This window comes from Lactuca virosa, chromosome 6 (genome assembly GCF_052849685.1).
Source record: "Lactuca virosa cultivar CGN04683 chromosome 6, Lactuca_virosa_CGN04683_v6, whole genome shotgun sequence".
Lineage (NCBI taxonomy): Eukaryota > Viridiplantae > Streptophyta > Magnoliopsida > Asterales > Asteraceae > Lactuca > Lactuca virosa.
The window spans coordinates 179,815,840-179,841,242 of NC_136431.1; the positions used below are offsets into that span (position 1 = coordinate 179,815,840).

Genomic DNA, 25,403 nt, shown 5'->3' on the forward strand with positions numbered 1-25,403 from the left:
GTTCTTAGATAAGTTTACGAGGAAGACAATGATTGTAGGGTCTCAAATAACGTATGTGTGCCCTGCATGGAGGTAAAGGAGAAGGCAAGTGGTTTGGGCGTCTTAAAGTCCATACCAAAGTTGTCCTTTGGCCTACTTTTGCTAGAATAGTACTCCATGATATAGTTTTTTTTGGGACATGAGATCTTTCAGGAAATAGGAAGACTTTATTCACAAGCCAAAATATACCAGTATATCACATCACAGTGTTGCAAATCACTATGGTATTGTATTTGGTTGGGTTTTCATTTCACATATCAAAGCAGAAACAGTATGCAAGTTGAACAATATCATCAAGACCACACATCATATGCCTCTCCCATACATAGCTTTAGCAAAGAAAAAAAATACAAGGGTAGTTGCAAATGTTTGAAGGTAATTTGATATGAAGTTACTGAAGCTGTCTACCAACATCCAATTGAATGATAAAAAGACACATGAAAGAAGGGCATCTTAAATAAAAATAGACAGATAGATACTAACTAGTAAGACATCATGAACTCAAGCATCAATAAATCGAATATCAAAGGTGTTGGGATGAATCTGCCACACATTCAATGCTGCATACTCTTCTAAGCATTCCTTGAGCTGAGCCTCGGTGTACCCCTGTTGACAACCCAACATTCATCTCTATAATTATGCAAAAAAAAGAAAAGAAGAGACATATAATAATGATAAGAAGAAGAAAGAGAGCAGCTAACTGACCATTCTTGAGATCCTGTTAAGAGCTTGTCCATAGGTTACATCCATCTTGTTGGACCTTGCAGCTTCATCACGTAGTATTGAGTATATATCTGAGATTGCATCAAGACCAGATTTCTGGCGATCTTCAGAGTACAATGAAAATTTTGACATCTGCATCAACCGCAGTGCTTCGTCCACGTCACTCTGAGCCACCACATCTGAGAACCTCAGCCGAGCAAGTGCCTGTGTCATCAATCCACATATTCATATTACTAATTTACTATTGCTAGTATATAAATTAATACAGTAAGAAATAACAACTCACAGTTGATATGCGCAGAATGCTGAGAAGCGTTCTGATAGTGGTGTAGGAGTGAGGGCTGTTTGATTTTGCTTCTTCTTGCCTGATGCTTGAATATGCAGTGGCTATGTACTCCTCCAGCTCTCTTGGTATACTAGGAGACAGCTTCCGAGCAGCTGATATGTATGCCCTATTATCATCATTTATTATATCATATCAACAACACAATCAATCCTCTCATACTTTGCAACTATAAACTTTTTTTTTTTTTACCATTGAGTGATATCAAGGGAATATGAATATGTGTGTGTTTACATTTTACAATACATACCTGAGAACAGAAGCTTCAAGTGGAGCAAAGCCAAGGGCAGGAGATTCTCTGTTCTGGTGGACATAAACAACATGCCTGGCCATTTCAAGATCATTGTCCATATCTGCCTTGTCAAGGATCAACCACAAAAGATCAAATCTTGATAGAAGTGCAGGAGGCAGGTTTATATTTTCAGCTGGAGTTCTGCGGAGATCATATCTCCCCCTGAATCATCAAACAAAACATTCATATTAGTAATTAAAAAATAAATGATAATGACAATAATAATGTAAAGAGTAAATACCAGGCAGGATTGGCAGCAGCAAGAACTGCAGTTCTTGCATTGAGAGATGTGGTGATCCCGGCTTTGGCAATGCTAACCGTCTGCTGCTCCATGACTTCATGTATGGCAGTCCTGTCTGACTCATCCATCTTATCAAACTCATCAATCGCACATATCCCCATATCAGCCAGCACCTACACCCATCCATTTATTTATATATTTTCTTTGTTTACATATTAGAATATATGAATAGTAACAAAATCCTGACTCACCAATGCCCCCCCTTCCAGCACAAACTCATTTGTGACCGGGTCCTTCTGAACAGCAGCTGTAAGACCAACACCACTGCTTCCTTTTCCAGTTGTATACACACCTCTTGGTGCAACAGTAATTATGTGCTTAAGCAGCTGACTTTTTGCAACTCCAGGATCACCCATCAAACATATATGTAGATCCCCTCTTATCTGAAACAAATTTACCATACTATCTCAACTTTAATCTCATACTTGTATTGTGCACATGGTTTTAAAGAGAAACAAAAACACTACTTTTAACCATGATTTACCTTCATCCCATCCTTGAGCTTCCGATGAGGAGCGCCCACTAATAAGAGTAAAAGAGCTTTCTTGATATCTTCATGTCCAAAAATCTCAGGAGCCAATGATCTAGACAGCTTGTTGTATATGTCACCATCCTCAGCTAACCGAGCTATTTGTTCTTCCTCAACCCCTTTCAGTTCATAGCTGCACAATACCAAAATAAATCCCTCAACCACCAAATGCATAACAAGGAATATTTTCTATTACATACAAAATCAACAACATTTTCAATTCTTGGAGTTTTTATTTACCCCCTTTTTTCATAAACAACCATCACAAAGTATCGAGATTCATTGTGATCCACAACTTTAGTCTCATTGAAAGATATTTAGGTATTGAAAAGACATTCAATTCAAAAGTTTGATAGTTTTTGGGACAGATGATATACTACTAAAAAAAGATGCTTATGACCATAGAAATCTACGAGTTGCTTACTCTTCGTATTTTTTCTTAAAATGGGAAATAGACATAGTCTCCAAGTATGTATCTGCCACTAAGCCTGCTCGCATTGCTCTAAACCCAGTATAAGGAATAGGGAGAAATATTCCAGATAACTCAACAACATCTCCTGGGGATACCTGAAAGTTTAAGTAGGTTTCACAAGTGTTAACAATATTGGCAGTTAGCTTTAAAAGCTAGTATCAATATTAAAAAAATGAAAATTCAGCAATCTTCATAAAAAACAACCTTTCTTGTAAGTTCCCCTCGAAAGTGAACAGTCATCGCACGAGGAATATGACCTTTAGGAACATGTTCAGTAAGCTCTTGAATTTTGGCCTGAAATTTATCATTGTAACATCCAATGTAAGAGAACAGATTTGAGGAGCTTTAAAAAACATCTCCCATTGCACAAAATGTGAAAATCACTGCAAAAAGGTATCTTGAACTGACCTCTTGAAATTTTAAAAACTTTGAAGCTCTGAGTTGGAGGATAAGGTGTCCTTTTGCCCGGTTAACCTGACAACGCTTAGATGGGCATTCGAATAGAGGCATGAACACTCGAGCAGTTACTTCCTGTTTCATAGAGATAGCATGTTATAAAGGCAAAAACAGGCGAGCAACGTTTAAAAAAAATCCCACATGCTGGATTGGGCATGATTACTACATACATACCTGATATATTTCAAAACCACACTCTTCACATGTGTACACAGCAACCTTCATCAATGGTTTTACATCTGAACAGCGAGTCACAATGCCAGATATCTTGACAAGCTGGCCAATATGTGAAGCCCTAACCTCCCTAATGGTAAATGGCTGGACCTTGGAGGAAGCTTTGATGTAAACTTCGCTGAATTACAAACAATGAGCATTAGAAACTTGGCAAAAAGTGTAACTAGCACAAAAACGTTAATTCTCAAGCAATTAGCATGTTAACATAATTTCTATGGATAAACAGATAATACACCTACAAAACGATTTGGACAATGAATCAAATGCAATGATGGACCCATTTCAAAGTTGCTTGCAGGGCCACAGCCCAGGGCAGCATGTTCAGATGGGGCATCAAATTTTGTCGACCTCTAATGGGTATAGTTGACTTGGGTTTAAATTTTTATCCACAAACTAGTCTAGCTGATAAGGGAAGCGGAGAGGGCATGGCACGATCTAAGTTGAAAAGTAAAAACAAGCGGCAATGTTATCTCGTTCGATGGAAAAAAGCACGCCTCCCTGTAGAAAACGAGGAGACGGCCGGCTGGCAGAAGGATGTGTGGTCTTAGGTTTCTTCTCTCATTATTTTCTTCCAAAAAACCCACGCTAATTCCTGTGTTGATTCCTTCTTTCATACTGAGGGGCAAAGTTTGAGGCTTTCTGATTCTATCATTCATACTGATGACTGAGATCTGCTTTTCTGATTCGTTTCATCTAAACAACAATGAAAGTCGCTATTCTGATCCACTTATTGATTCTATTTTTTGAGGACTGAGGTAGTTCCCTTTCTGGATATCAATTCTCACTCCATGCCGGCTGTTCATGATCAAGATTTATGTTTCTCTAATTCTTTATTAAGTAGATTTGTTGAAGATCTGGCTGTTGCTTCAACAATTTGGATTAGATGCTAATATATTTTTTTCAGCTTTTGCAGGTGGAACAATACATGCCTACGTTTGAAGAAAATTTGGATTAAAGATTTAAGCACTTGTACCAAAAAAACCATTCGAAATTACCCATTTACATTAATAAATAGTTACTAATATTTGGAAAAAAGATCTTAACATTTTATTTGTTTGGACCTAACAATTTCCGTCATAAATTGTAATGAAAACTAGATAAGTTCGTTTTAAACTTTTCAAATCGACCATCTGATGATCCTGGTCTATTCCATCAAATTGCTCGAACCTTGGATGATTTTTGCAAAATTTGTATGATTTTCCAAATTTATTGGAGGTACACTGCCGACTGTGGTAAAGGGAAATCTTTCTAAAACTGAAACATACACTACCTACTATGGTTAAGGTAAAGCTTGAAGGGAATATTGAAGGCAAAATATATGTAGGCATTAAATAGTCTGTCGCCCAGGGCATTGGAAACATACGGACCGGCCCTGATTGCTTGTCATGTAGAAGCAACTTGGGTAAAGATGTCGGAAATCAATTTATTAAAGTGATAAAAGTTTAAAAGCCAGAACCAATTTAAGAAGAAAAAAAAAACAACTAGTTTATACTTACTAAAAACGCCTAATTTCTGGGGGCATCTTCTGTCTTGGGTCGGTCCCATCAGGATTCTCATTGCCTTCCTCGGCTCGTTGTGTGTGAAATACGTCAGAATCGTCCTCCTGAATAGCCTCCGTTGGCTCAGGGATCAACTCATCAATAGCATCAGCAAAAATTCCAACATATCTCCGGGTGTTCTCGGTAACTCGTCCCACAAACTCCTCATCCAAATCCTTGTACTGATCCAAAACAATATGAAAAGGGTGTTAAGCATCAAATCTTAGAACTTACGTCGTAATAAGGTACTAAATGAAGGTCATGAACAAGGAATATACATCAAACAGATCTTCGAGGTCAATTTCTATTGCTTTCAGTTTCCGATTCGCGACATCTTGCTGTGTAGGAAAAAAACCGCAAAGTAAATTAGTACATAAAACGTCAAAGAAATATTTATGGGCACAAGACAATAGGGAAAAACCTACAAGGATGCTAATATATTTGGCTGATGCAGAGTTTTGAAGAAAATCTTTCGCTAGATCTGTTGCAAAAGAACAAAAATGAACGGTCAATTAGCACTTACAGAGTTGATCTACAGTGATTAGGTTTAGCATATGGAAAGCATACCTTTGTCCCGGCTAAAATCAAGGTCCTTCATTGTGCCAAATTTAGTGAGTGAGTCAGAGAGCGAGAGGAGGAGGAGGAAGTAGAAGAAGTCGCGGGAAACGGAGATGAGATTTGGCGCCTAAATGGGGATGGAGGCTGGCTTTTTTATTTTGTGATTTGGAGCTGTGCCCTTCCTTTCCATTTTATAATGTTTTCACTTTCCCATTCTTATTTGATACACCGGGGTGGGACAAATTCCCAAACTTTGCTGTTAGTATTTATTTTTACTCAACCAAGTAATCAAAATTAACTACCGGGCTATAATCTTCTCACCTCAAATTCTCTCTTTCTCAAAATTTAAAATGTCTCTGGATTTACACTACAAAAGCTTGAATCCAATTTTTAAGTTTTATATATTAATGATATATGTCGAAGTTATATGTGTATTTATGAAGTTATGAAATGTTGAAATTATTATATATATGTACTTGATGGATGATGGTTTAAAATGTTATGAAATGTAGCAAAAAAATTGAAGCCGAACCCGAAAAAAAACCCGAAACCGAACCGAAAAAAGACCCGTATCGGACTAGTTTAGAGCCAAAACCAATCCGAAAAAAGACCGATCCAAAAAAGGACGGGACCGAAAAAGGACCGACGAAGAACCGATCGGGACCCGTCCAAAAAAAGACCGATCCAAAAAAAAAAAGACCAACTCAGGACCGATTTTTGTGCACCTCTCTATTAACAAATTTAGTTATTTTTAGACTAAACTGCACAAATTGTCATTGTGGTTTGCTCAAAATTGACACTTTGTTCTAAAAAAGTTTTGACTAGCACCACAGGTCTAAAGTTTTCATTTTGTTGCGATTTTGGTCCAATTTGATTTAGAAATATTTAAAATGACGGATTTACCCTTGGTACTTTCTTTTTCTATTTTTTTATTTATTTAAATGTTTTTTTATGATTAAAAGAAAAATAAAAAAGAATCTCTCTCTCTCTCTCTCATTGCCATCAAACACCCCAACGTCGCTGCTGTCTTCCACCTGTTGCCTCCGTTCCAGCATTCACCTGTCATCACCCTCCACTAAAAGTGTCCACCGTGCAACCACCACAACTCTGTCACTACCCCCGTTCTCCCTCTTCTTCTATTAAATGAATCTGCTGCCTTCCACCTCGTCGTAAATGGTCGGACACAAGAAAAAACCAGACAGCAAGCTGTCGGCGCAGCTCCTGCCTTCGTCACCCACTCCGTCATCACCAGTCACAGCCACCATCTCCAACTTCTGTTCTTTTGATTTTCTCCAATTCCACTCCTACTGCAAGAATCTTCAGGGTTTAGGACTATGTTCAACAAAACAGATAGAAGCAATGTGCCCTCCATCTTTCTCCATTAAAGCATTCTACATTCTAGTGTTCGAATTACCCTCTCTTTTGCGGTGTAATTTTACCAGATATTGAAGCTTGCCCGGAAAACTTTGATTTAGGTGTGATTAGGGCTCGAAAACCCTCAATTGGAGCAACAATGACAGCGTACCTGCAACATGCCCTTCTTCGCTATCATCGGCACATCGCCACTGAACATCCTCTCCGATGAAGATGATGAAAGAAAAAAAAAATGACGGGTCATTTGATTCCTTGGTTTGGCCCTTTGCGATTCACACAAAAAAATGGCAATGGGGACTTACGTAGTAGCAGCAGCAACATAACAGAGGTGGTTGATGGTGGTGACCAAGAGCAGCTCTACGGTGGCAGGAGGTTGCCCGATAGTCTAGCGGCTGCTTCTTTTTTGCTTATGTCGGCAGTGGTCATCGGAGGGGAAGAGGGAAGAGGTAAGGTAGCAGGTTGGAGGGTTGTGTGGTGTTGGAAATAAGAGGGAGAGAGAGAGAGAGAGGGAGAGAGAGAGACAGAGAGAGAGACAGAGAGAGAGAGAGAGAGAGAGAAAAAAATATTTCATTTTTATTTTGTTATAAAAAAATATAAAAATAAAATAGAAAATGCAAATTTTCTTTTTTATTTTTTCTTTTAATAAAAAAAGTATTTAAATAATAAAAAACTGAAAAAGGAAAAAAAAACAAGGGCAAAATAGTCATTATGAAAAACTTTATAGAAAACTGGACCAAACTCGCAACAAAATGAAAAGTTTGGGCCTCTGTGTTAGTCCAAAACTTTTTGGACAAAAGTGGCAATTTTCAGCTAACCACAATGACCATTTGTACAGTTTTGTCTATTTTTTATGTTAAAAAGAGAGTATAGTCCAAAAAAAGAACCCTCGTTACACTTGCTCATTTTCCCATATGAATTCCAGCAATCATATTTTTTATTATGATTTTTTTAAGAAAAAAAAAACAAGTGAACAAATTAGATTCAAATCTTGTAATTTTTTGTCAATATCAGTGGTCCGGTTGAATAAACAATTAAAATTCATAAAAGTTTAAATCGTATTAATAAACCTCAACCATTTGCCAAGAGTCCTTTGATCCAATGGTATGAAATGAAACGAGACTATGTGATTATGAAGGTGTGAGTTCAAATGTTTTAAAAAATAATATATGGATTGGTTTCTGAATATATGACCACCAAAACAATTTACGTTTGCCAATGTTCACAACATATAAAAGATAAATCAAAGGAATGTTTCATGATATTTCATTTTGTTCAATGTAGGTAGTTGACAACAGTTTATATTTTAGAAGTAAATCAAATGATTTGATGATGAAAATACATGTTTAGGACTTGGCATCTTATCTTGTGTTTGCGAGTAATTCACAGAACCTACTACAGAACACATACACTGTGTGCTTGTATTGTATAAGAGAAAATGAATTAACAAAACACAATGAATTCCTTGATCGGTCCCTACAAAATAATCGAATACCACATACATATAAGATAGAAGGGGAACAATTGATTAGTATGTTTGGTGCATTCCAAATAATTTGTTAAAAAGATAATGACATGAAATGCCAATTTAATGGTTGATTAAAGAGAAACAAATAACAATTATCACTAATTACTAATCTAACCAAATTAAGGAAGTAATTAACCATTTTTAGCCAAAAATTAGGAATTGTCCCAAAATAGCCCACGAAACCGTAGGTATTTAAAATCGTCTACTGTTTCACTAATTCGTCTACTATTTCGTGTTTAGTATAAAAAATAAATAAATAAATAAATAAATAATTCATTTTGAAGATATAAAACCGTAGGTTTTTTTAAAACTTACGGTTTTCTCTTTATAAATACGGTTTTCCAAACCGTAGCCTACGGTTTTTGGTTAAATCTATGTTTTTTTTAATGAAAATTACAGGTTTTTGGTTGAAGTCTACGGTTTTGGGTTAAAAAGCTACGGTTTTTTTTTAATAGAGAGTATTTTTTAGAGAATTATTTTGATTAAAAATATTGTTTGTAAAATGTAGAGTAGTTTTTTGACAATTATTTTGTTAAAAAATATTTTTTGTAAAATATAAAATTGTTTTTTGCTTTTTTGAAATTGTTGACTTTTTTTTTGGTAAATTTGACTACTTTTTAGGTAAATTTGACTACTTTTTGCTAAAATTTACTACTTTTTTACTAAACTTGACTAATATTTCTTCAATTGTCTACTATTTTCTCTCAATGGAGCACTCGAAGAACAACGAGGTACGTCCATTTTTAATCAAAATTTTACCGTATTGTTGATTAGGAATAGTTTTTTTATATGTGGATAACTTTTTTTTTTGAAAAAAACTGAAAAAAAAAAAATTTAAAACGGTAGGTTTCGTAGTCCACACTGCACAATCTGTGCAGTGTGGACTTGTACACCGTAATTTCGTAAGAATTTTAATTTTTTTTTTTCGGTTTTTTTCAAAAAAAAAGTTATCCCCATATACAAAAACTACTCCTAATCAACAATACGATAAAATTTTGATTAAAAATGGACGTACCTCGTTGTTCTTCGGGTGCTCTATTGAGAGAAAATAATAGACAATGGAATAAAAAATGAAGAAAAATAAGACATTATATACTATGACCCACTGGACCACAAAACAGTAGACGGGCCACGAAAGAGTAGTCCGTTGCGACGAAAGAGTAGTTTTCGAATGTTGACCGTAGTCAACCCTAGCCTATCTACTATTTTGTGGGCTAGTTTTGGCTAATATGTTTTTTTTTTGGCTAATTTTAGATAGATAATTAGTGTATTTGGCTAGATTAGTATTTTCCCCAAACAATTATTCATCTATCATCACTTACTCTAGACAATAGAAAAGGAGACCGATCCTATGAGTTTCTAATTTTTAGGGTGGTGATAATCTGAATTGAGCCACCAATCTAAATACAATACATGGATGGATATGATCCGAATAAACAGTTGACTTGGTATTTAATTTTTGTATATGAAAACAAGAATCTAGACCCCAACACCATGGATTTGATTGGAATTGGACCACCAACCACACTACACTTGTGATGCTCTCTCTCACTCTCTCTATATATAACACAAGCATACAACAAACAGATATGCTGCTCTCTTTTTAAAAAAAGAAAAAAAATCCCCGGATTGGATTTGGAATTGGAATTGGAAATGGATACATTGGTGGGCCTATCTAGCCAATTTGAGTTGTACAAGTCTGTCTAGGATGGCAGGCTCCAGAGGACTAGGATCAAGGCAACGTTCTGCAGCAGCAACAATCACCTGTTTTGTTTAACCCCAACCCCAACCCCAAAGGGAAACCATCAAAAACAAAAACACATAGATGCAAAGATATTGGAGTATTTATTTTAGTGGAGGGGTAAAGTACCTCATCAAGCAGAAATTCAAGAGCAGCCTCATCTTCAGAATCAGTGGTGTCTTTGAGGGTGGTTCTGAGGTACTGCATGTCCAATTGAATCTGCTGGAACCCACTCTGATTAAATGTCTGAAGCCTAACAAACTCTTGGAAGCTTTTCAGGCAAAGTTTCACAATGCTCATCACAACAGATTCCTGCAACCAAAATTCTTATTAGTTGATTTATTATCTATCTATCTACTACCTAAAATAAGCAAATACCTAACTACCTGCGTGTGTTGGACTTTTGTGAAGATTTCCATTTTTTGTTTAAACAGCTTTGCCAGATGAGTTTCCAGGAGCTGACTCCTAGCCCTGTTGGTGTTTGAACGATTATTATTATTATTATTATTATTATTAGTAGTATTAGTATTGTTGCGTGAAGAGCTTGTGCTTCCATTGCTCTCCGTGCGCGCATGTTTACGCATAACCCCTCCTCCTTCACCTAATATATGCTTCACTTCTCTTCCTACTGCCCCCAACTGCCACACCCACGCCACATCATTAAATACATACATCCATACTTATTATTATTATATGCTCAACATACCTCTTGAAGAAACATATCCACAAACATATGAACTTCTCTTGGTTCTTTATGCTGTCAACATGTTTGCCACAAAGATAAATTAATTCATGCATATTCATATTATAACAACAGAGCAAGATGTGAAATGGGACAAACCTTGACCCAATTCGGTGTTGTCAGCCTCTTCTTCAAAAGAACAGAAATCCTTTGGGTTCTCATATTTACATAATGTATGTAAAGGAAGCCTCAATCAATTTACTCAACTCAACATGTGTGTCATAAATAAATAAATACAGGAACAAGAAACATACACGCTGCAAGAACCTTTCCCCGGCTGCTCTAAACGTGTGACGCACTTGAGCAGGATCAAAAGCATAACCACTACCTGACAATGACAACGAGGACCCAATTTCCTGAAAAGTAACATGTACAAGTCATGAAAATGAAAATGAAAATAAATATAAATATAAATATAAAAGATAGAAACAGAAAAGCAGGCGTTGCCTCGGTAACTCTTGAGATGGCTTCTCTTTCAATGAAAACAGATAGCTGGGATATCACAAGTACAGCCCCAGCAGGGACCTTGTCACCTTGTAACCTCTCATACTGCTGCTGCTCTTGTTCTTGTTGTTGTACAAAATTAACATTAACATTTTGTCCTGAGAGCAACAGTAACTCATCATTAAGTCGTCTGAAGAACCTCTGAAACCCTTCATGTATCCAACCAATCATCATGTCTCTTAGCTTCAATATCAATCCCAACTCTTCATCAAGAAAAACACGGAAATCCTACACCCACATCAATTGTACTGTAGACAAATCGACTACAATAAATAATCGATAACTTCAAGATCGAAGTATAAAACCCAAATATCACGATAGCGATTCAACGGAATATAATACTATTTGAATAATCAACCAAGAATAAATCGAACGATAAAAAGAAAAAACACGCGATATTTACGTGGAAACCCAAATCGGGAAAAACCACGGGCGGAGGAAGCCGATAACCAATTTACTATAATATTCAGTGTTTACAGAGATAGAGGAAAGAAAAACAAATATATCAAACATATATTTGTATGAATATGAGAGAAAGATGAAGATGTAATTTGAGGTGTGGTATTTTTAATAAGCTTGGTTTCATTTCCTTTTATAGGCAAATGAATGTATGAATTCAATTGTCTATTACCATCCAAGCTTGACAAACATGCTACCATCCATTCTTGACAAACATGCTACCACCCATTCTTGACAAATTAAAACCACATGTGTAGAATGGTATTCTAGAAATCATCCAATGTTGAAGTTTGAAGGAAACTTCCACAATCTCCACCTTGACTTCAAATGAGACAGGATGAAAAAACTTTAACTTGCACAATGATCATGCAAAACAGTTTATCAACAGCTCATCATACTCCAAATCTCTATAAGAATCTGCAAACACCATATGAGAAAAAATTGATTTTGAAAAGTAAATATACTTCCTCCACCACGAGCCTATCAGGCTCAAATGCGATCTGAAACACCCACCAAATCCAAACATGCTTTGAATTTGGCTTTTGGAAGACTTTTAGTGAACATATCAGCAGGATTATCATTGGTGCTGATCTTGTTTACTGTAATATCGCCTTTAGCAATAACATCTCTGATGAAGTGATAACGAACATCAATATGCTTCGTTCGATCATGGAACATTTGATCCTTCGTCAGAAATATTGCACTTTGATTGTCACAAAAAACAGTGTTAACAGATAACTTGTTTGAAAGCTCACCTATCAACCGTTTCAACTAGAGGGCTTCCTTCACTGCTTCCGTAGCAGCCATGTATTCGGCTTCAGTGGTGGATAACGCTACAGTAGATTGTAACTGCATTTTCCAGCTAACTGCGCAATCACCCAAAGTAAACACGTACCCTGTAATCGATCGTCTTTTATCCAAGTCCTTTGCATAATCGGAATCCACATAACCAAGTACTCCATTATCGGTTTTTCCAAACCGCAGACATAAAGAGGAAGTACCTCGCAAGTAGCGAAAAATCCATTTAACAGCAACCCAATGCTCCTTTCCTGGATTCGCCATGTATCTGCTCACCATGCTTACCGCATATGACAAATCTGGACGTGTACAAATCATAGCATACATAAGAGATCCTACAGCGCTGGAGTATGGTACCTTTGCCATGTATGCTATATCTTCTTCGGTGGTAGGACTTAAGGCGGATGATAGCTTGAAGTGGGCTGCGAAAGGAGTGCTGACTTCTTTTGCGTCATGCATATTGAAACGGTGCAGAACCTTCTCAATGTAGCTTTGTTGAGAAAGGTATAGAGTTCTTGCACTACGGTCTCGCACTATTTCCATTCCTAGAATTTTCTTGGCAGCACCCAAGTCCTTCATATCGAACTCAGCATTCAACTGGTATTTTATCTTTTGAATCTCCTTTATATTCTTCGCTGCAATTAACATGTCATCCACGTATAAAAGTAGATAGACCATTGAACCATCGTCACACTTTTTGTAGTAAACGCAGCTGTCGTAGGTGCACCTTTTCAGCTTGTGACTGGTCATAAATGAGTCAAACCTTTTATACCATTGTCGAGGAGATTACTTGAGGCCATAAAGAGACTTCTTCAATTTGCACACGTAGCTTTCCTTGCCAGGAGCTACAAAACCTTCAGGTTGTTGCATATATATCTCTTCCTCAAGCACACCATTTAAGAATGTTGTAGTAACATCAAGTTGCTCTAATTCATAGTCATGAGAGGCAACTAATCCCAACAAGACACGTATTGACGTGTGTTTCACAACCGGAGAGAAAATGTCAGTATAATCGAACCTGGGATTTGACTGTAGCCTTTGGCTACCAAACGAGCTTTATATCTTGGTTTGTCACCAGGGTGGATAGCCTCCTTCAACTTGTAGACCCATTTGCACTTAACTGTCTTCTTACCCTTTGGAGCTGGAACGAGATCCCATGTGCCATTTTTCTGAAGAGATTCCATCTCCTCGTGCATGGCAACCATCCACTTATTAGAATGTTTGGATTGAATGGCCTCGTTGTAGCTTGTGGGCTCCAGAACAGACTCAACTTCATTGGCAACTGTAAGTGCATAAGCGACAAAATTGGCTTGAACATATCTCTTTGGAGGTACAATCTGTCTGCGAGGTCTATCTCTTGCAATGGAGGGACTGTGAGGTTGGCTTGGAGCTTCGGCTGGCTCATGAGAAGAGGAATGTTGATTATTCGAGGGTTGAGAAACCTCGACACCTTCATGAGACTGGTCCTCGAAAGATGAATTTAAAGGAAACTCCACCTCCACTCGAACTTTGTCTTTTTCCGAATTTTCATTTTCTCTGGTCTGAATGTTGGAGACAGGATGAAGCATGGCTTTTTCATCGAAGGTCACATCTTTAGATGTCAAAACCTTGCTTAGCTCCGGGCTCCATAATTTGAACCCTTTAACACCTGTCGGATATCCGAGAAAGACGCATTTAATTGCCCTCAGTTCCAATTTACCGTTATCAACTCGGGCATATGCTGGACATCCAAATGGAATCAATTTCGTGTAATCAGCAGGTTGGCCGGACCAAAGCTCAAATGGGGTCTTCTTTTGAATAGCACGAGAAGGGGAACAGTTGATAATGTAGCATGCGGTTGAAGCGGCCTCGGCCCAAAAAGACTTCGGCAACTTCGAATGAGATAGCATGCATCGGACCTTCTCCATGATGGTGCGGTTCATACGTTCCGCTACGCCGTTCTGCTGTGGTGTATGAACTACGGTGCGATGCCTCGTAATTCCTTCCCTACGACAATAGGAGTTGAATTCTTCAGAACAAAATTCCAGTCCATTATCAGTACGAAGGTATTTCACTTCAAAACCTGATTGCTTTTCAACCAATACTTTCCAATCTCTAAAAGTTTGGAATACTTCTCCCTTTGACTTCAAGAAGAACGACCATACCTTTCTTGAGAAATCGTCAATGATCGTGAGCATATAAGAGGCTCCACCTTTCGATGTAACCTTCGCTGGTCCCCATAAATCAGAGTGTATGTATTCAAGTGGCCCTTTCGTCGTATGTTTGCCACCGATAAAACTCACTCGCTTCTGCTTTCCAAATACACAATCTTCACAGAATTCAAGTTCGATTGATTTGTGCTCCCCGAGCAACCCCCTTCGACTTAGTTCATTCATACCATGGTATGACATGTGAGCGAGCCTGAGGTGCCATAGACGAGAGCGATCAGCGTTGGAGAGGGATTTAGAACATACCGAGACTTCGCCGGAGATAACTTGACCATCCATAATGTAAAGGTTTGCGGATTTTCTAACTCCTCGGATGACCACATAACCTTCCTTGAAAATATGGAGTTTCCCGTCTTTGCCAACAAACTCGTAACCTTTCTTCTCGAAAGTACCGAGACTTAGTAAATTTCGCCTAAGACCGGATACGTGCTTCACATCTTGAATCGTTCGAACAACGCCATCGAACATGCGGAACCTGAGTGTACCCCGTCCAATAATACGACACGAAGTGTCGTTACCCATTAGAACGTGGCCTTCGTTAACCTTTTCATATGAATGAAAAACGCTTCGGTTGGAGCTCATATGAAAAGTACACGCTGAATCAAATACCCACTCACTTGTGGTCATTAAACCGTAGTCTGAAACGGAGAGAAGCTCGCCATCGGAACCAGTTTCGGCAACATCGGCTTCAACGATGTTATTGGTTGTTTTTCCCTTTGCGATTGCCTTAGCTTTCTCCTTGTTCTTTAACTTGAAACATTCATCGATCAGATGTCCCTTCTTGTGGCAATAATTGCAATACTTGCGATTGGCTTTGGACTTAGATCTAGATCGGTTTTGTGAAGAGCTACCTCTCTCGTTAGGTCTCCCTCTGATGTTGAGACCTTCGGCTTTAGAATCGCTGCTACTGTTCCCAACTATCTGCTTCATCTTTTCCTTTGAATCAAGAGCAGTCATTACCTCGTCAAGGACAAGAGTGTCCCGAGAATAGATAATGGTGTCACGAAAGTGATCGTAGGAGTCTGGGAGAGAAGATAATAAAAATAACGCCAAGTCTTCATCTTCGTATTTGACGTCCATATTCTCCAGATTTCCTACAAGCTCTTTAAAGGTAGAGAGGTGATCAGACAAAGAACTACCTTCACCCATCTTTAGGTTAAAAAGTCGTTGCTTCAAGTGTAGCTTGTTGGGCAAGCTTTTCGTCATAAGTAGCTGCTCGAGTTTTAGCCAGAGAGCCGCTGCGGATGTCTCTTTCAACACATCTTGGAGAACGTCGTTAGAAAGATGCAGATGGATCTGCGACGACGCCTTCAGATCTTTCATCTCCTTTTCCTCAGTCGAACAAGTTGCCGACATTTTCTCCATTCCTAATAGTGCTTTGTGGAGATCCATTTGGATCAACACATCTTTCATCTTTACTTGCCAGAGAGGGAATCTTGTGTTTCTGTCAAGTAAAGGAATATCGTACTTCATCGATGACATGGTTGAAAATAGTTTTTACGAATCGTTATCGGAAAACCCGGATAGCTCTGATACCAATTGTAGACAAATCGACTACAATAAATAATCGATAACTTCAAGATCGAAGTATAAAACCCAAATATCACGATAGCGATTCAACGGAATATAAAACTATTTGAATAATCAACCAAGAATAAATCGAACGATAAAAAGAAAAAACACGCGATATTTACGTGGAAACCCAAATCGGGAAAAACCACGGGCGGAGGAAGCCGATAACTAATTTACTATAATATTCAGTTTTTACAGAGATAGAGGAAAGAAAAACAAATATATCAAACATATATTTGTATGAATATGAGAGAAAGATGAAGATGTAATTTGAGGTGTGGTATTTTTAATAAGCTTGGTTTCATTTCCTTTTATAGGCAAATGAATGTATGAATTCAATTGTCTATTAGCATCCAAGCTTGACAAACATGCTACCATCCATTCTTGACAAACATGCTACCACCCATTCTTGACAAATTAAAACCACATGTGTAGAATGGTATTCTAGAAATCATCCAATGTTGAAGTTTGAAGGAAACTTCCACATGTACAATATCAAATAATTAATAATACACATGTATGTATGTATGTATGTATGTATGTATGTATGTATGTATGTATGTATGTATGTATGTATGTATGTATGATTTACCAATAAGAGTTTTATACTGCCTTGATTTAAAGTATTTTTGGTGGCCTCAAGGGCAGCTCCCAAAGGATACTCCTTGCCTGTGCCATCTTCCTTTTAAATTTGCAGGAGAGTGTCTGGCAGTTCAAATCAGAAGAAAACCAACCAAAGCATTACACTTTTATCCTTTGTTCATATTAAAAAATATATGCATGTCTTGATATCTTCATGTCCAAATATCTCAGGAGCCAATGATCGAGCCAGCTTGTTGTATATGTCACCATCCTCAGCTAACCGAGCTATTTGTTCTTCCTCAACCCCTTTCAGTTCATAGCTGCACAATACCAAAATAAATCTTCAACCACCAAATGCATCACAACTTTACAAGGAATATTTTCTATTACGTGTTCTATGGGTCCCAAAAACAAGAGGTTAGATTGCAACATTTTTACTTCTTGGAAAAAAAAACAATTCAAATTTACCCCCTTTTTTTCATAAACAACCATCACAAAATATTGAAATTAATTGTGGTCCACAAGATTTCTCCATTTAGCTATATAACTTCAAATGTTTGATAGTTTTTGGGACAGATGAAATACTAAAAAAAGATGCTTATGACCATATAAATCTAGTAGTTGCTTACTCTTCGTATTTTTTCTTAAAATGGGAAATAGACATAGTCTCCAAGTATGTATCTGCCACTAAGTCTGCTCGCATTTCTCTAAACCCAGCATAAGGAATAGGGAGAAATATTCCAGATAACTCAACAACATCTCCTGGGGATACCTGAAAGTTTAAGTAGGTTTCACAAGTGTTAACAATATTGGCAGTTAGCTTTAAAAGCTAGTATCAATATTAAAAAAATGAAAATTAAGCAATCTTCATAAAAAACAACCTTTCCTGTAAGTTCCCCTCGAAAGTGAACAGTCATTGCACGAGGAATATGACCTTTAGGAACATGTTCAATAAGCTCTTGAATTTTGGCCTGAAATTTATCATTGTAACATCCCATGTAAGAGAACAAATTTGAGGAGCTTTAAAAAACATCTCCCATTGCACAAAATGTGAAAATCACTGCAAAAAGGTATCTTGAACTGACCTCTTGAAATTTTAAAAACTTTGAAGCTCTGAGTTGGAGGATAAGGTGTCCTTTTGCCCGGTTAACCTGACAACGCTTAGATGGGTATTCGAATAGAGGCATGAGCACTCGAGCAGTTACTTCCTGTTTCATAGAGATAGCATGTTATAAAGGCAAAAACGTATGATGTCCAGGCGAGCAATGTTTAAAAAAAATCCCACATGCTGGATTGGGCATGATTACATACATACCTGATATATTTCAAAACCACACTCTTCACATGTGTACACAGCAACCTTCATCAATGGTTTTACATCTGAACAGCGAGTCACAATGCCAGATATCTTGACAAGCTGGCCAATATGTGAAGCCCTAACCTCCGTAATGGTAAATGGTTGGACCTTGGAGGAAGCTTTGATGTAAACTTCGCTGAATTACAAACAATGAGCATTAGAAACTTGGCAAAAAGTGTAACTAGCACAAAAACGTTAATTTTCTCAAGCAATTAGCATGTTGACATAATTTCTATACATAAACAGATAATACACCTACAAAACAATTTGGACAATGAATCAAATGCAATGATGGACCCATTTCAAAGTTGCTTGTCAAATAGAAGCAACTTAGGTAAAGATGTCGGAAATCAATTTAGTATAGTGATAAAAGTAGCGCATTTTCTTGAAAACCATAACCAATTTAAGAAGAAAAAACACCTAGTTTATACTTACTAAAAACGCCTAATTTCTGGGGGCATCTTCTGTCTTGGGTCAGTCCCATCAGGATTCTCATTGCCTTCCTCGGCTCGTTGTGTGTGAAATACGTCAGAATCGTCCTCCTGAATAGCCTCCGTTGGCTCAGGGATCAACTCATCAATAGCATCAGCAAAAATTCCAACATATCTCCGGGTGTTCTCGGTAACTCGTCCCACAAACTCCTCATCCAAATCCTTGTACTGCTCCAAAACAATATGAAAAGGGTGTTAAGCATCAAATCTTAGAACTTACGTCGTAATAAGGTACTAAATAAAGGTCATGAACAAGGAATATACATGAAACAGATCTTCGAGGTCAATTTCTATTGCTTTCAGTTTCCGATTCGCGACATCTTGCTGTGTAGGAAAAATCGCAAAGTAAATAAGTACATAAAACGTCAAAGAAATCTTTATGTGCCCTAGACAATAGGAAAAAACCTACAAGGATGCTAATATATTTGGCTTCGCCATCTGCATCAGTGAAGTTTTGAAGAAAATCTTTCGCTAGATCTGTTGCATAAGAACAAAAATGAACGGACAATTAGCAATTACAGAGTTGATCGACAGGGAGTAGGTTTAGCATATGGAAAGCATACCTTTGTCCCGGCTAAAATCAAGGTCCTTCATTGTGCCGCCGGTTTCAGCAATTCAACCGACCAAATTTTCAGAGGAAACAGTGAGTGAGTTAGAGAGAGAGGAGGATGAGGAGGAGGAGGAGGAGGAAGTAGAAGTATTTTGCGGGAAACGGAGATGAGATTTGGCGCCTAAATGGGGATGGAGGCTGGCTTTTTGGCGGGAAAATGAGATTACTGTATCAGTTAGAGTCTCATTTCGGCCCAAAACGGTAAAGCGTGAGCCGTCAGCTGGATCAAAAGCCCATTACATGACTCACTGGGCTTTTACCTTTGTATATTCTTGGGCTCTTGGCAAGCAAGCTACAGCCTACAAGTACTCTAATCTTGATTAACAAATTTTCTTATTTTTTATGTTGAAAAGAGAGTATAGTCGAGAAAAAAGAACCCACACTACACTTGCTCCTTTTCCCATATGAATTCCAGCAATCATATTTTTATTATGATTTTTTTAAGAAAAAAAACAACTGAACAAATTAGATTCAAAGCTTATAAATTTTTTGTCAATATCAGTGGTCCGGTTGAATAAACAATTAAAATTCATAAAAATCTGAATGGTATTAATAAACCTCAACCATTTGCCAAGAGTCATTTGGTCCAATGGTATGAAATGAAACGAGGCTATGTGATTATGAAGGTGTGAGTTCAAGTGTTTTAAAAAATAGTATATGGATTGGTTTTTGAATATATGACCACTAAAACAATTTACGTTTGCCAATGTTTACAACACATAAAAAATAAATCAAAGGAATTTTTCATGATATTTCATTTTGTTCAATGTAGTTAGTTGATAACGGTTTATATTTCAGAAGTAAATCAAATGATTTGATGATGAAAATACATGTTTAGGATTTGGCATCTTATCTTGTATTAAGTGATGCAAGTAAATTCACAGAACCTACTACATAATGCATACACCATTACACCGTGTGCTTTTATTGTATAAGAGAAAATGAATTAACAAAACAAAACACAATGAATTCCTTGATCGGTCCCTACTAAATAATCGAATACCACATACATATAAGATAGAAGGGGAAGAATTGATTTGTATGTGTGGTGTATTTAGACTGGTGGCTCAAATCAGATTATCACCACCCTAAAAATTACAAACTCATAGGATCGCTCTCCTTTTCTTTTGTCTAGAGTAAGTGATGATAAATGAGTAATTGTTATTTGTTTCTCTTAAATCAACCATTAAATTGGTGTTTGATGTCATTATCTTTTTAACAAATTATTTGGAATGCACCGATGGATATGATCCGAATAAACAGTTTACTTGGTATTTAATTTTTGTATATGAAAACAAGAATCCAGACCCCAACACCATGGATTTGATTGGAATTGGACCACCAACCACACTACACCTGTGATGCTCTCTCTCTCACTCTCTCTATATATAACACAAGCATACAACAAACAGATATGCTGCTCTCTTTTTTTTTTAAATCCCTGGATTGGATTTGGAATTGGAATTGGAAATGGATACATTGGTGGGCCTATCTAGCCAATTTGAGTTGTACAAGTCTGTCTAGGATGGCAGGCTCCAGAGGACTAGGATCAAGGCAACGTTCTGCAGCAGCAACAATCACCTGTTTTGTTTAACCCCAACCCCAACCCCAACCCCAAAAGGAAAACATCAAAAACAAAAACACATAGATGCAAAGATATTGGAGTATTTATTTTAGTGGAGGGGTAAAGTACCTCATCAAGCAGGAATTCAAGAGCAGCCTCATCTTCAGAATCAGTTGTGTCTTTGAGGGTGGTTCTGAGGTACTGCATGTCCAACTGAATCTGCTGGAACCCACTCCGATTAAATGTCTGAAGCCTAACAAACTCCTGGAAGCTTTTCAGGCAAAGTTTCACAATGCTCATCACAACAGATTCCTGCAACCAAAATTCTTATTAGTTGATTTATTATCTATCTATCTATCTACTACCTAAAATAAGCAAATACCTAACTACCTGTGTGTGTTGGACTTTTGTGAAGATTTCCATTTTTTGTTTAAACAGCTTTGCCAGATGAGTTTCCAGGAGCTGACTCCTAGCCCTGTTGGTGTTTGAACGGTTATTATTATTAGTATTAGTATTAGTATTGCTGCGTGAAGAGCTTGTGCTTCCATTGCTCTCCGTGCGCGCATGTTTACGCACAACCCCTCCTCCTTCACCTAATATATGCTTCACTTCTCTTCCTACTGCCCCCAACTGCCACACCCACGACACATCATTAAATACATACATCCATACTTATTATTATTATATGCTCAACATACCTCTTGACGAAACATATCCACAAACATATGAACTTCTCTTGGTTCTTTATGTTGTCAACATGTTTGCCACAAAGATAAATCAATTCATGCATATTCATATTATAACAGCAGAGCAAGATGTGAAATGGGACAAACCTTGACCCAATTCGGTGTTGTCAGCCTCTTCTTCAAAAGAACAGAAATCCTTTGGGTTCTCAAATTTACATACTGTATGTAAAGGAAGCCTCAATCAATTTACTCAACTCAACATGTGTGTCATAAAATAAATAAATACAAGAACAAGAAACATACACGCTGCAAGAACCTTTCCCCGGCTGCTCTAAAGGTGTGACGCACTTGAGCAGGATCAAAAGCATAACCACCACCTGACAATGACAACGAGGACCCAATTTACTGAAAAGTAACATGTACAAGTCATGAAAATGAAAATGAAAATAAATATAAATATAAATATAAAAGATAGAAACAGAAAAGCAGGCGTTGCCTCGGTAACTCTTTGTTGGGGTCGGAAAACTCTTCTATTAAACACTAAAATAAAATTACAATAGGAGGAGCAACTCTCACACTCAACTGTTACAAAAAACCAACCCTCTCACTAACACTCTCACTCTAAGTGTTATACCATTTGTTTATCTGTATTTGGGATGCATACAACTGAAGAATGAAGCCTCTATTTATAGTCTTGGCAGCCACCATTGTAGTTGCGTCTATTAATTGTGTTCATCATAGGGTGGGAAGACTTTGCCACCCTAGGTATCATTTTGTCAACAAAAATGGCTATTGTAGCTTTGGAGGCTGGAACACAACAAATCTCCCCCTCCAGTCTTCGTCCAATAATCCTCATCCCAACTATGTCAGCACATATTCTGTGTTTCTCTTGTGTCACCACCTTTGTCAACATGTCTGCAGGATTTTTGTTGGTATTGATCTTTAACAACTTCAATTCTCATCCCTCAATTGCTTCTCTAAGCCAGTGATAACGTATATCAATATGTTTTGTGCGGGAATGGTGTCACACCCCAAAACCGGAACGGCAGAAACGTTCGGGGGCGGAGGACGTCATGTTAAGTATCACGAGATATGTATATGGTAAGCAAGTAATAAACAACCATTTCATTTCAAAAGAAAGTGTTTACAAAGTGTGTTCACAAACATAGAATTCATACACAAATAACAAAATAAGACTTGAAGCTGAAATGCTTCATCTTCTAAATCCCCAGCACGAGCACCTGTCTAATAGCCTCCTGAGAATACAAGTTATTTGAAAGAGTTGATCAACAATTAAGCTGGTGAGTTCATAAGATTTTAGTGATGTGAGTAAGTTGTAAAGTGTTGTTTGAAAATGTATATGTAAAAGTATTGTATGCTGTAAGTTCTGTTTTGAAAAGTTCGCCTGTTCCTCTAGAAAATCCTATATTTCCTACTTTAATGGAAGTTAAGTAAAATGACATTACAAGCCTTTCTATGCGTACTAAGTGGGTACAAGTTATATATACTCAGAGTAAATAAACAATCGATTGTGCGCATCTGCCCTAAACTCACAACCCAACGGGGAACAGTAAGTAGGGCGGATAGCACACATTCCATTGGTTATTAGATCGTTGTCATATATAACCTTGGTGTATTCACTTGTTACTCATGGAGTTATTTGTAATTGTTCCGTTATATCTAAAGGATAGTTCTTTCAAGAAAACCTATTTTTCTTATAATAAAATATTGACTACGGTGATTACTTTTATAATAGCTTTGTTTATACTGCTATATATAATCTGATATCGGGTAGATAGTTAATTGGGGGAATCTGCCCTAAGCCCACATCCAACGGGAACAGGACGTCGGGGGAAAACACACATTTAATTATCTATTGGATATTAGTCTTATATATAAACATGGTGTATAAACCAAGGTGTTATAAACTTAATTCACCTAAAGTCTCTAAAACTGTACTGGCTTAATTAAAATGGATTAAGCCCTTATCTGGGAAATCTCTAGTTTTGTATATCAAAAGTACTGACTTTGAAAAGTATGTTTTGTACTAGAAAAACTGTGCTTCGACTCTGTGACTTATAACCTGATCCATACTTGGTACCCTTATGATGACTTAATGTATACTAAGCATAAATATATATAGATTCGGGTAGATAATATATTGTGGGAACTCAGTTCAAGACCATAATCCAACGAGAACAGGCAATGAGGCGGAAAACACACATCCTATTAGCTGTCGGAATCTATTAGCATATATGTATCCTATAGTGTATACATTAAGGAATCATAAGATTAGCATTATGGTCCTAACTTTTAAAGTAGCCTTCTACCAAGACTCGATTGTTTTGAAAGCAGTCTTCTACCAAGACTCTACTGTTATGAAAGCAGTCTTCTACCAAGACTCTACTGTTCCTTTGTCAACTGAAAAGTACATTCTCCCTAGTTTATAACCTATCTCGAATAGAGAATATATTAACCTTCAAGTGTTACCGACACTTTATGAAAGTAATGGGAGAAATGAGTACCCTGATGTCGTTTATAATGACATACGGAGGTATTATCAACCTAAAAACATATTTGTTTTATTACGGTCATAATGTGAAAGCTGGAACCCCTACTAACCGCTCTCATATATGGAGATTGAGGGAACCAAACGCGACCCGAGCAAATCCATGCAAGCCGTGTAATTCACATTAAAGTTAGATCCTGTCTGCGTGTTGTCATGCTATAGCAAATTAACTTGTTTGTTATGTTCTGTTCTGGTGTTGTTCTGTTCTGGTGTTGTTCTTTTCTGTTCTGTTCTGATATTGACTCTTTGTGTGCTTCATTGTACTAGAAGTAATGAATAGCATTCTCTTAAACTATACCTATAATAGCTTACTAATGCTCTAACTGGACTGTTACTGAAAAGACTCATTTATCTACAAAGTTATGCTTATACTTTAAAATGGAGTTATGTATAACTATAAAGTAACATAACCTTTAAAAGAGTTTTGAAATGTTTTAACAACTTATAAATAACATAAGTAACATTTTGAAAGATGTTTATAACAAACATTTACACAATTATCATTGTGTTCAACTTGTATCCCCCCCCTTAAAACAATTAAAATAGTTAAAAGATTCATTACGGGGTATGAACTCACCTGATGTGGGTGATTCAAACGGGTATGCGCGTACGGATGAGAAGTTCCACGAATGAAATTCCGAGACACAATAAGTCCTAAATGATATTTAAGGACACATAATGACATGAATATGGTGTTTATAAACAACTATACGAAAGATAACACCTTCCGGGACTAGGAAACACCTTGACCAAGTGTTGGAATCACATGTGATTCAACATAGGAAGGTATAAGGCAAACATATGAGTTTACTACCATGAGTTCACGGCCCAAGGGAGTTTACGGCCGTAAACTCATGGCTACACATGTGGGAATACAAGTATGAAAGCTAGGGAATGATTTAGGGACATTAGCTCTAGCCTAGGATGAGAAAGACCACCTTCTTTGGAGTTTTTGAGGTGTTCACGGCCCAAATGAGTTTACTACCATAAACTCATGGCCAATTATACTTATGAGGGTCCTAAAGTTCATAAGGAAGCATTCTAAATTCATGCCTAAGCCTTAGGAAGTGTTTGTGGCATCAAAACACTCTTATCTTGAGTTTACGGCCCATGGACCATTTGGTCACAAGCTTTCGG

General features: G+C 37.3%; 5 protein-coding genes across 5 annotated transcripts; all 5 read right to left on the reverse strand.

The window, feature by feature from the left end:
• Positions 1 to 319: 319 nt before the first annotated feature.
• On the reverse strand, positions 320 to 5,682 carry LOC145120901 (DNA replication licensing factor MCM7). Its single transcript, XM_079056692.1, has 15 exons — positions 5,495 to 5,682; positions 5,353 to 5,408; positions 5,206 to 5,265; positions 4,886 to 5,109; positions 3,330 to 3,507; positions 3,108 to 3,230; positions 2,904 to 2,993; positions 2,652 to 2,794; positions 2,183 to 2,360; positions 1,890 to 2,081; positions 1,639 to 1,811; positions 1,356 to 1,559; positions 1,049 to 1,214; positions 745 to 966; positions 320 to 645 (listed from the first exon to the last, which is right to left on the reverse strand). Exons 1-15 carry the CDS (start codon positions 5,523 to 5,525, stop codon positions 541 to 543), a joined length of 2,145 nt encoding a protein of 714 aa, XP_078912818.1. The 5' UTR covers positions 5,526 to 5,682; the 3' UTR covers positions 320 to 540.
• Positions 5,683 to 10,025: 4,343 nt separating this feature from the next.
• On the reverse strand, positions 10,026 to 10,631 carry LOC145120904 (vacuolar protein sorting-associated protein 51 homolog). The gene is made up of 3 exons (XM_079056696.1): positions 10,512 to 10,631; positions 10,255 to 10,437; positions 10,026 to 10,148 (listed from the first exon to the last, which is right to left on the reverse strand). The coding sequence occupies exons 1-3, from the start codon at positions 10,542 to 10,544 to the stop codon at positions 10,056 to 10,058; spliced, it is 309 nt and encodes a 102-aa protein (XP_078912822.1). The 5' UTR covers positions 10,545 to 10,631; the 3' UTR covers positions 10,026 to 10,055.
• On the reverse strand, positions 10,552 to 12,508 carry LOC145122119 (vacuolar protein sorting-associated protein 51 homolog). Its single transcript, XM_079057779.1, has 7 exons — positions 12,344 to 12,508; positions 11,315 to 11,599; positions 11,122 to 11,223; positions 10,967 to 11,038; positions 10,832 to 10,882; positions 10,613 to 10,763; positions 10,552 to 10,559 (listed from the first exon to the last, which is right to left on the reverse strand). Exons 1-7 carry the CDS (start codon positions 12,506 to 12,508, stop codon positions 10,552 to 10,554), a joined length of 834 nt encoding a protein of 277 aa, XP_078913905.1.
• A 5,281-nt stretch (positions 12,509 to 17,789) lies between these two features.
• LOC145122120 (DNA replication licensing factor MCM7-like) lies at positions 17,790 to 20,268 on the reverse strand. Its single transcript, XM_079057780.1, has 7 exons — positions 19,401 to 20,268; positions 19,247 to 19,314; positions 19,102 to 19,161; positions 18,782 to 19,005; positions 18,305 to 18,482; positions 18,075 to 18,197; positions 17,790 to 17,960 (listed from the first exon to the last, which is right to left on the reverse strand). Exons 1-7 carry the CDS (start codon positions 19,429 to 19,431, stop codon positions 17,790 to 17,792), a joined length of 855 nt encoding a protein of 284 aa, XP_078913906.1. The 5' UTR covers positions 19,432 to 20,268.
• Positions 20,269 to 20,694: 426 nt separating this feature from the next.
• On the reverse strand, positions 20,695 to 21,754 carry LOC145120903 (vacuolar protein sorting-associated protein 51 homolog). The gene is made up of 4 exons (XM_079056695.1): positions 21,710 to 21,754; positions 21,402 to 21,641; positions 21,141 to 21,323; positions 20,695 to 21,028 (listed from the first exon to the last, which is right to left on the reverse strand). Exons 1-4 carry the CDS (start codon positions 21,734 to 21,736, stop codon positions 20,936 to 20,938), a joined length of 543 nt encoding a protein of 180 aa, XP_078912821.1. The 5' UTR covers positions 21,737 to 21,754; the 3' UTR covers positions 20,695 to 20,935.
• Positions 21,755 to 25,403: the final 3,649 nt, after the last annotated feature.